The sequence below is a fragment of the Solanum tuberosum genome, unplaced genomic scaffold (assembly GCF_000226075.1).
Source record: "Solanum tuberosum cultivar DM 1-3 516 R44 unplaced genomic scaffold, SolTub_3.0 scf00039, whole genome shotgun sequence".
Classification (NCBI taxonomy): Eukaryota; Viridiplantae; Streptophyta; class Magnoliopsida; order Solanales; family Solanaceae; genus Solanum; species Solanum tuberosum.
The window spans coordinates 986,175-997,201 of NW_006238968.1; the positions used below are offsets into that span (position 1 = coordinate 986,175).

Genomic DNA, 11,027 nt, shown 5'->3' on the forward strand with positions numbered 1-11,027 from the left:
CTCCGCCAACCCCCACGTTCTCCATCACCTCTACCTACTCTCTCTTCCTTCATCCTCAATCTCCCATCCCAAGTTCATCTCCCCATTCTCTTTCTTTCTTTCTTCTCTCTCATAGATCTTCTTCACTAAATCATTAGAAATTAAAATGATGATTTTTATCGCATTTTTCTACTGTGAAGATTTTTAAAAAAGAAGTTATCTGAAGAGTTCAACGGAAAAGAAAGGCAAAACGAGATAAGGTATGTTGAGACGAGAGTGATAAAGGTAAGAGAATATCGCAGCAAAAGCTCTAGAAAAGGAAGGATAATTGTAAAGGATGGGATTTGAAATTTTGTCTTTCGATGCTTTAACCAATGCTTTCAATGCTGGATTGTTAGAATGGAGAAAATGAAGTTGAAAGATAAGAATCAGAGCCATATAAGGGTTGGATTTTAGTTCTAAACTTTGTGAGTTTACGATGAATTTGTAGAGATACAGTGTTTGCTAGACGTACCTAAATGGTCTATGTTTTTATCCTTAATCTATGTATCTCCCTTTCTTCTATGTATATATCCGTATTTATATATATTTAAAAGATTAATATCGAATAATTAGATACATGCTCCAGATATATAACAAGTATATAACATATACACTTAATTAAATTAGATGCACGAATTAAATACATAGTGCAAGATACACATTGTTCTTTAAACATGAAAAATTGAAAGAAAGAAAAAACCACAAAATTCAAAAAAAGAATCGAATTTCTGAAAAAGTTGTTCACTTTGTTTTTGCTGGAAAATAAATGGAAGAAATTAATATACGTATATAACAGATACACCTATTGAAATACATTTAATGACATTAAATGCATAAAAATCAGATACGTAGTGGGGGGATACACATTGTTCTCTAAACATGAAAATTTGAAAAAATAAATCACAAAATTCAAAAAATCAAATTCAAATTTCTGTAAAATATTGTTCACTTTGTTGTTGCTGGAAAACAAATGGAAGAAATTATTTTAAAAAAAATAAAAAATAAAATAGAAGTTGTTAAAGTAATTATACTCAAAAGTTGTGGGATACATGTAGCTGACGGTTAATTATACGCAAAGGAATAAATACTCAAAAGTTGTAAGAGTAATTATACTCAAAAGAAATTATTATTTAGATTTTTTAGGAAAGCTGGTAATAGTTAATATGGAAGAATCATTCAAATATGTTTTGTTTGTTAATTTTCCATAAGTTACTCCTTTAATTAAGGAAATGAGTTACAACATTTATTTCAAAAGTATTAAATCATGTATCTCGACCTTTTTAAACCTGATGTATACATATATCCCATAGCCGAAAATGGTATAGAAAGTAATATAAAAAACTATCGGATTCCTAGCAATTAGGATCTAAACTAGTGAGATTTATGTAGTTTGACCTTATTATTTACTATATAGTTATTTGTATTGTACTTGGGGATTGTTTGGTAGCTAGTTTGGAAATGAGTTAAGCAGATATTACTAACTACAACAATAAATCATAGTACATAGATAGACACACAAATTTAGCCTCAATTGACAAGTAAACATTCTAATTTTGAAAGCAGTGGCAGAGTTCGAATTTTACTACGGGGTTCAAAATATGAAGTACACACACAAAAAAGTCAAAGGGGGTTCAACATCTACTATATATACATAAATATTAATCTAAACCATATATAAACAGTGTAAATTTTCACAAAGGGGTAACCCCTAGACCATTACTAGCTCCGTCCTTGTCTGAGAGTGCACATCTAGCCACATCAACTCATGATCCCATACTGTGTTTCGTGGACATCTAATGCTGAAGTGATACATAAAATTTGGACGTTTCTAGATGATCATTTTGTAAATTGGGGTGTTCAGTTGTTACTGTGGATACAAGTTGAGGTATCTAGATGTGCATACTCAAAGTTAGCCTATTTACTTTTCCAATTGAGACCAAATTTAAGTGTCCGTTTTTATATTAGGTCTAAACAAAATTTGTCAGGCTGATGTACTACTAAATAACTATTAGCATTAGCACAACTAAATGATCCAAACTCCTTACATGATCCTTCCTTACATTACATCTAAATAAGAAAATATATAAAACAAAAGAAAAAAAAAGTGAATAGTATAAAGGAACACAAATTCTAGTTTTTTTCTCTCAAAACACCAAGTTTTTGAGTACAATTAAATTTCACCTTTCTTAAATCAACATTTCTATGTTCCCCTCCTCTACATTTACTTACTTTCTACCCCTTTCTTGCCTTTCTCTTCAACTATGATATATGCAAAATGTCATTGTTTTTTTTTTTTGGTGCATTTTTGAACTTGACATTTATTTTTTTTTGTTTGCAACACATTAAACCACTTCTAGGGCTGTTGGTGTGTGATTGCTTTCAACAGATTTAGCCTTGTGTTTAGTTGCTCGCGATGATCTCAACGTGGATGGTGAACTAGATTTTGGAGAGGAAGTCGATTTAGGCTTCCTCCGTTTATGTTTCTTAGGAGGACTAGTAACATCTGAAGTTTTCATGTTAGTTGTTGTTAGTTGCCTCGTCGTCTCACCACAACCTATCAAAAAGACGTGCATACGTTGAAATAAAAATACAAGTAGTATAGAGGCAAGTGGTTCAACTGAATTCGTTACTTTTAACTACGTGTCATAAGAATTGTGGTAAAGTGTGTCTTCACGAAGAGTTTAATGTAGATTGAGTTGTAGAGTCTTGTGGTATGAATGCATAAGTAGGTAGAGAGGAGGTCATAAGCGTCTATATAGTAAAATCAATTTTCAATGGGATAAAAAGGGAAAATGTTCATAACATAAACATGAAGTAGAAGAACCTGGATTTCAAAAGAACAAATTCAATATTCGCTGACTCTTAATTCTGAATTCGCCTCTAAAGAAGCAAAAGTGGGTAGTTAATTTGCTCATCTTCCATAAATTAGTGTAATGTCCTAGTTTTCTTGTCTTTTCCCTCAATATCATAGCTTAGCTTCAAAGTGCATATGAAGTTCAAAGGTCAAATACATATCTACAACCCCTTAAACTCAATAAAAAAAAATAATTATTTAGACACCTTAGCTAAGGGCATGACCTATTAAACACTCAACATCTATATAAACAATGTGTTAACATCGCATTGAGTGACAAGCATTCGATTTTAGTACAAGTATCTAAGTACAAACTCGAGCAAGTTTGAGGGGCCGCATATATATTCAATCTAAGTTCTAAATTTTTTCACAAAATGTGAGTGATTACTACAATAGAAGGCCATACTTTAGACAATGACACCACAGATAAGTTGTGTCCCTTTCTTGGGTCATGACACCATAGATGAGCCACACAAATTTCCCCTCTCATGAGGCAAAACAAATCTTTAAAAAAAAAAGAAAAAAAATCTCTTTAGTTTTTATAAGACATACAACAAAACATAGGATAAGCTTACTATTTTTGAATTCTCTTATTAGGGAAACTATACATGATTTAAAGTTACAAATAATATGATAAAATAAGGGTTGATTTCTCAATTTTTACAATTTATAATTATTATCTCGGAAATTCATTATTTTTCTTGATTCTCATTTTTTCAACAAAAAAAGTAATTTTTTTGAGATAATAACTATTAGTTGAATGATCATCTAAGAAAATTCAACTCAATTAAATATTAAAGGGGTTTCAAGCAATCATTTAGTTTCTAGAGATACAAAATACGCTAGATGATTTCTTCACGTCAGTCTAAGTTTTGATAGACAGAGTTACTTAATACATATATTGATGGGAGGTAACATGTACTCGGTAAAGTAGTCAAGTGGCCTAAAACTGGTTCGAACACCACCGTTATATAGTAAAAATGAAAGACCTATATAGATTTTGGTGTGCAAAAGGAAAAAGGATGTTTAAACAAGACTAACCTTGAGATGACCATGGAGTAATAGCAGAACCAGAGTTACCAATAGAAGTTACTGAAAATTCAGGTCCTGCCTTGAATGATTTCATCTTCAATTAAAAATAAAAATTAAAAATGTTAGGCATATGGAAAGCCCTTCATATAAAATAATGAATTGCTAAGATTCAATAAGGAAAATAGTCAGTTGCATAGGATGTTTACACCAAACTAAACTTAAAAGTTACAAAAAAAAGCTAGCTCATTGGTCGAAGCATCGCATGTTCATGCAGAATCTGAGGAAGGGTTGCATCCAAGGAGCATAATGTAGACAACCAATTCTGATGCAAGCATTAATTGTTGATTCTATAGCTCGTTACACAGAAAAAGACAACTTTAAGAGTTGCAAACTAAGTAAAAATAAAAAGAGGTTAACTCAAACACAAAGCATTATGCGTTCATGCAGGAATTGGGGGAAGGGTCGCAACTCGCACCCAAAGTATTAGTGATTGATTCCACAATTCGATCCATGACCACACGAGACAACTTTAAGAGATACAAACTAAGGTAAAAATACATAATATCTTACATTTCTCAGTTTTATGCAAACATCGAGTGCGAATAAATTTTTTAGAAAGACAACATACCCAAGTAGGTGCACCTCCAGAGGGACCTTCCCAACCAATATGTGCCACATGTTTAACATCAGTTGGACCTCCAATCTCCAACTCCCTATCCTTAACAACTGTAAATTTACAAAAAAAAATAAAAAAATTACACTTTTACCCTCAGACCAAATATCAAGAAAACATACAATTCCAAAAAAAAAGGGAAAAAGAGGTTACCAAAAATATTTGAGATATATTTGTAAATCCCCTTCACTTTGGTTGCCATTGTATATAATGTAAAAGCCCAAAAAGCCAATAATACTTTGCTCAGAAATGTTAGTAGGACCACACCAATGGGAAATACTAATTCCTTTGCCAAAACCAAAAAAAATAATACAAAATTAGAAAATTTATACCCTTTTCAATTTCTCATGTGTAGAATAAAATTGAACGTTCAGAATGTAAACAAGTAAACACACAAAATAGTCAATAAAATTCATTATATACGTAAAGAATAATTTTGACCTTATATATAGAGTGAAGCCTTGTAATGCCCCCTTACTCTGCCCTTGATTTGGGTAGGGGTAGAGCTATATGATTCAATTGAATCCCTTTTATCAGAAATTACACTTTAAAAATGGGTAAAATAAAATCTTTTGTATATGGAAATTGTTGAGTCTTTTTGTCACAAGGAATCTCCTAACGTAACAAAAAAAGTAGTTCAAAAATTGCTTTAGGTCATACGTTTGAATTTCAAGGATCACATTTTTGCATTTTTTTTCTCAAATGCATTGGGAGAAGAGAATTCTTGATTGACAACATTAACAACACCTTAATTTCAAACAAATCAGAAAAATCTTGATTGACAAAAGAAATAAAATAAAAATGAAAAGAAGAAATGGAATTGAATAACATAATAATTATATTAATACCTTTTCAGATAAATGCACAAGCCATGCAGAAAAAAAAAAGGAGATATATGAAAAAGGTTAATAAACTTTTTCTATCTCCTTCTAATTGTAATATTCCCCATTAATGTCTTCCTTCAACTATTTTTTTGTGTGTATATATTTATGCATGCAAAAAAACATGCATATATGAAAGAACAAACAAATGAGGAAATCAAGAAATTATATATATGAGGGCAAATATGCCCAAAAGGACCTTTAATTTGTTTTCTCTTCTTCTTTTCTCTCTCTATTTGTTGTTTGATTGTGGGAATTGTTTAGTTTGGGTAATAATATAAAATAAAAAAAATTAAGGACGGAAAATTAGAGAGGAATAGAAAGAGAGAAAAAAAAAAAAAAAAAAAAAAAAAATAATCTTGATTGACAAAAGAAATAAAATAAAAATGAAAAGAAGAAATGGAATTGAATAACATAATAATTATATTAATACCTTTTCAGATAAATGCACAAGCCATGCAGAAAAAAAAAAGGAGATATATGAAAAAGGTTAATAAACTTTTTCTATCTCCTTCTAATTGTAATATTCCCCATTAATGTCTTCCTTCAACTATTTTTTTGTGTGTATATATTTATGCATGCAAAAAAACATGCATATATGAAAGAACAAACAAATGAGGAAATCAAGAAATTATATATATGAGGGCAAATATGCCCAAAAGGACCTTTAATTTGTTTTCTCTTCTTCTTTTCTCTCTCTATTTGTTGTTTGATTGTGGGAATTGTTTAGTTTGGGTAATAATATAAAATAAAAAAAATTAAGGACGGAAAATTAGAGAGGAATAGAAAGAGAGAAAAAAAAAAAAAAAAGATGAAATAGTAGAGGTGGACAACTACCAATTAAAATTGTCTAAAAAGGTAAGGTTGAGACTTGAGAGGTTAGCTTACAAAGAACATGGACATGAGACACAAAAATACACATTATTTTATAGTACAAGTTGTAATTTTTTGGTTTTTCCGTAATGGTGGTGTTGGGAGACTAATTTTGTTGCACTTCAAAATAATATATATATTCTTTGTCCCAATTTACATAATATATTCAGAATTCAAGAGTTGGTGTGGTTTTAATATATATATATATATTTTTATTTATTTTTATTTTTATTTTATTTTTTATTTTTGTTCCAATTAATTAGTAATCATTTAAAAACTTAAAATTTTTAATATCCAAAATTTAGGAACAAAATCAAGACATTTAACTCTAGAAAATCGAATTGTGACACAAAAATTGAGACAGAGAAAGTATTTTATTTATTTCAATTTATATGACATCAATTCTTTTTTTGTTTTGTTTTTTTCCGAAAAAGAATGTCATTTCTATATTTAAAAACAATTTAGTTTTAAAATTCTCAAGAAAAAATAGTAAAAATTAGAAAGAAATTACGAAACTTTTTTGTTACCTATTACTCTCTTTGTCTCAAAATATCTAATACGCTTTCCTTTTAGTCTTTTTTTAATTTTTTTTTTTTTTTATATTTAGTGACAATTTAACTTTAAAATGTTCATGTTACCTTAATGATATGATTTATAGCAACACAAATATATGTGACTTGTTTAGAATATGAGTTTCAAAAGTAATTTTTTTTTATTAAAATTCTATATCAAATGAAATAACATCATATAAATTGAAACATAATTAAAGAGTACTTTCTGTCCGTACAAAAAATAAAGGTAGGTGATACATAAATATTTAATCAACTTCTATTTTGACCTTTAAGGAAATTAATATTTTTTTATATAATAATTGTCAACCTTAGAAATTTTTATGGGCAAGTTACACATTTGATCGGTCAGCTAAATATAATTATATTTGCTAACTATATATATCATAAATATATATTTGCTAGCTATTATTTTGATAGACAACGTATCAAATTAAAGTCTGAGTAAAGACTATTTCCAAGTCCAAAAAGTCTTTGTATACCTAATTTAATTATCTATTATTTAAATTTGGGAAAAACTGTATATAATAGCAAATTATTAATTCAAATTAAATGCTATAAATATACTTTGATTTAATTGTACCCTATAGCAAACTATTGCTATTTTCGTCACTCTCCCTGGTGGAATCTCGCTCGCCACTCTCGTTTGGTGGCAGACTCGCTCGCCTCTCTCACTTTATACAAAAACGAATGTATAAAATGCGTTTGTGTTTGTATAAAGCGAGAGAAAATTGTATATATACATATATTTTCGTTCCCCTCTCCCAGATCTCGCTCGCCACTCTCTCAGATCTTGCTCGCTCCCTCGCCTCTCTCACTTTATACAAATAGAAACGAAATGTATAAATTGCACTTCTGTTTGTATAAAGCGAGAGAAAATTGTATATACACATGCAAATACATATATCTTCGTCCTATACACTTATAATTATACACTACAAATATTCCTCTGCCCAGTTCTCTTTTTGCCTTTCCCTCTTTCTCGTTTTATACAAACACAAATTATACAATTGATCTTTTGTATACAACTGCTTCTGTTTGTATAAAGCGAGAGAAAATTGTATATACACATGCAAATACATATATCTTCGTCCTATACACTTATAATTATACACTACAAATATTCCTCTGCCCAGTTCTCTTTTTGCCTTTCCCTCTTTCTCGTTTTATACAAACACAAATTATACAATTGATCTTTTGTATACAACTGCTTCTGTTTGTATAAAGCGAGAGAAAATTGTATATACACATGCAAATACATATATCTTCATCCTATACACTTATAATTATACAATACAAATATTCCCCTGCCCAGTTCTCTTTTGCCTTTCTCTCTTTAATATGAATTTTGTGTTTGTTATATGTGAAAGTTGCTCTTTAAATTTAGCTGTATATTTCTATGTGATGTTTCATTATCCTAAGAGTGCAGTCAGCTAAGCAATTTTTTTTGTTTGTCTACTCTTTCATTCGATGTCTAGTATCTACTTTTGAGTAATTAAATATATCAAAAAACTTTACTTTGAAGGTAAAACACTTTCTATCAAATATGATTACGTTCCTAACGTTAGTGATGATTTTTTAATCTTTTCTATTATGTAATCTAATATCCTTTTGTATGAAGATAATCAAACCGATTATTGTGTTCGAATTCTATCTGTTCCTTCTCTGAGCTCTGATTATGAAAGAGATAATCGAGAAACAAGTATTAGCAACAACTAATTTTATTACAAGACAAACTCATGATATTTGTCTTACATTATACTTAAAAGTGAAACTTTTTATGTAAATTCAAATTAATCAGGCCTCAAAACACAAGTTGCCCGGTCGCTAAGGGATGATATTCATTGGTCCCTAAGTCATTGGTAAATTCCACTTTCATGTAGAAAATATGCTTTACAAATTTGACTATCTATTAAACAATTGAATCGTTGAATATGGAATAGCAATACAAACTTAACATAACACATGAAAAAATAAAGCACGTATACCTCCTCCCGGGAGCGTGCTACCTGCTCGACGAAATGCCTCAGTAAGATGAAATGCTATTAGCTTGCCCTGTATGTCTCAAATAGCTCCCAATAGTCCCTATTACAATGGGCTTTTCATCTTTGAGCTCTTCTACTGTCAATGCTCCTAAAATTGGTCTATCGATAAGCCCTACGCGTTTCTCTGAATGTGAATTTCCGACAGAACCAACACTGTTTTTAGAATTTGGCGTGTCGTCTTGAGAACATTCAACTAACCAGCTCGAAAGACTAGCATCAACCGCGATTTCATTCTCTTGGCGCTTCAAACTAGGCTCGTCTTTTGCACGATTATACGTGGTACTAAAATCAAGAAGATTCATATCAATGTTCTCCTTCTCCTCTTGTTGATTCAATAGTGATGGAGGCGTTGTAATGCCGGTGTCTTTCAATAGACATGGATTTCGAATTGGATTCAACACTAGTAATCTATGTTGCTCTGACTCTTCAAAATTGTTGTCACACCCGTGTTGAAAATGCACTACTTCTTGAGGATCCGTTACAAGTCTGTCAGCATTTTTGAAACGTCTGAGCAACATAGGTTTCAATGGACTGTTGACCTCCTCCTTGTCATACATGATTTCGGGGAAGGGATTATTTCCATTCCGAGTGGAGTCGTCTATGGAGAGTGAAAATAATGACTCGTAAGACGACTCTTGAAGAATCATTTCATTTCCATCATCATTATTGTTAGCTTCATCTTCGAGATCAATATCTTCGAATTCATCATTGCTGTTTCTGCAGCAATGATATCGATGATTTTGAGGATAAGATATATAGCTTGACACACTTGAATTTGAAACCGTGTCCACTTCTTCTTCTTCTTCTCCGTTATGTTTCTGCAAATTGCTCAGATACTCTGAGCAATTTGCAGAAACTTGTTTTGATAATAAGCCCTCATCATTTTTGCGTCTCTCGAGCAAATTCTTTATATTGCTTTTATTCAACTCTTCTTCTTCCTCCTCGTCTCTGTTTTTCGAAGAATTTCAGTGAACGAAAACAACAGAAAAAATTGAATAATTTTTTTTTTTAAAAAAAAAAACTTACTTGGATTCTTCAAACAGGTTAATGGAGTTTACAATCTTGTGTCGAGCTTCTTCCTTTTTAGCATTAATGGCGTCTACATAAGCTTCGCCATTCTCATCGAACTCGAGTAAATTCTCTCTGCTAATTATACCCCTGTTTTTTAACAGATCTGAGATAAACGAAAAAAACACAAAATTGCATTTTCTTATTTTTGAAAAAATAAATAAAAAATCGTACTTTGATTCTTCGATGAGGTTAATGGATTTCACAATCTCGTCCTGGTGATCAACTTCTTCTTTTGTACCATTAATGGCTACAAAATCTTCACCATTTTCGCGAGTCTCGAGCAAATCCTTTAGAAATAACACAAGAAGTTAATCAAACTCCAAATTCAAACACAACTAACTAAAGGGGTCGTTTTAGTTAAAGTCGATGTGAGCACGCGAGTGTGTGTCTAACACCTTTCCCTCAGTCAACTGAATTTCCTTATCGGATTTTTAGTCATTTACTAGAAAAATCTATTTGAATAAGTACGACCATGTCATCATAAATGACTGTGCTTAATACATTTCTCTCGGTCAACTGAATCAAAGGACGACCTTTTAACCATAATAAATAGTGATTATTACGACATACCTGGAGAGCTTGAGGAGAGATACTATTGATCTTGTTGCTACTATTACTACATGGCTTTTTTGTGATGATTTTCTTGTAATTGGAATTAGTACGAAAACAACATGTAAAACACTTCATTTTTTTTCTTTATGGTTGGGTTCTTCAAATGGAAAAAAAATAATGAATATGATGATGATTGATGGGGAATTGTGATAAAAGAAAAAAACAGGAGAAAAAATGGAGTATTTTTGGGGACACAACGGTTTGAAATGAAAGTTACCGTTGGTTTTGTCAGTTAGCACTGAGTTTTGATAAATCATAAGCACACTTGTCTTGCTCCGATTTTGTGGTTATCTAACTTTCTTTATTCTCTCTCAAAATAAATATCGTTTTAGCAAAAACAAAAATAATTGTTCCAAAATATTATTTCAATTTTTCAAGTTTCATGTTTGAATAATT

The 11,027-nt window shown here is 30.7% G+C and overlaps 2 protein-coding genes across 2 annotated transcripts; both read right to left on the reverse strand.

The window, feature by feature from the left end:
• Positions 1-2,172: 2,172 nt before the first annotated feature.
• Positions 2,173-4,782, reverse strand: LOC107059848 (CRIB domain-containing protein RIC11-like). Its single transcript, XM_015306889.1, has 4 exons — positions 4,734-4,782; positions 4,536-4,633; positions 3,917-4,001; positions 2,173-2,575 (listed from the first exon to the last, which is right to left on the reverse strand). Exons 1-4 carry the CDS (start codon positions 4,780-4,782, stop codon positions 2,364-2,366), a joined length of 444 nt encoding a protein of 147 aa, XP_015162375.1. The 3' UTR covers positions 2,173-2,363.
• Positions 4,783-8,792: 4,010 nt separating this feature from the next.
• On the reverse strand, positions 8,793-10,726 carry LOC102592082 (uncharacterized). The gene is made up of 4 exons (XM_006343235.2): positions 10,590-10,726; positions 10,191-10,306; positions 9,975-10,106; positions 8,793-9,896 (listed from the first exon to the last, which is right to left on the reverse strand). Exons 1-4 carry the CDS (start codon positions 10,704-10,706, stop codon positions 8,930-8,932), a joined length of 1,332 nt encoding a protein of 443 aa, XP_006343297.1. The 5' UTR covers positions 10,707-10,726; the 3' UTR covers positions 8,793-8,929.
• Between the last annotated feature and the right edge of the window lie 301 nt (positions 10,727-11,027).

Coding starts and splice junctions, on each gene's coding strand:
- LOC102592082 (XM_006343235.2), bottom strand. CDS start 10,706: ATGAAGTGTTTTACATGTTGTTTTCGTACTAATTCCAATTACAAGAAA. Junction 10,107..10,190: donor AACCTCATCGAAGAATCAAA/GTACGATTTTTT, acceptor GTTAAAAAACAG/GGGTATAATTAGCAGAGAGA. Junction 9,897..9,974: donor AACCTGTTTGAAGAATCCAA/GTAAGTTTTTTT, acceptor TTCGAAAAACAG/AGACGAGGAGGAAGAAGAAG.
- LOC107059848 (XM_015306889.1), bottom strand. CDS start 4,782: ATGGCAACCAAAGTGAAGGGGATTTACAAATATATCTCAAATATTTTT. Junction 4,002..4,535: donor CTGGAGGTGCACCTACTTGG/GTATGTTGTCTT, acceptor TTTTAATTGAAG/ATGAAATCATTCAAGGCAGG. Junction 2,576..3,916: donor TACTCCATGGTCATCTCAAG/GTTAGTCTTGTT, acceptor TCTTTTTGATAG/GTTGTGGTGAGACGACGAGG.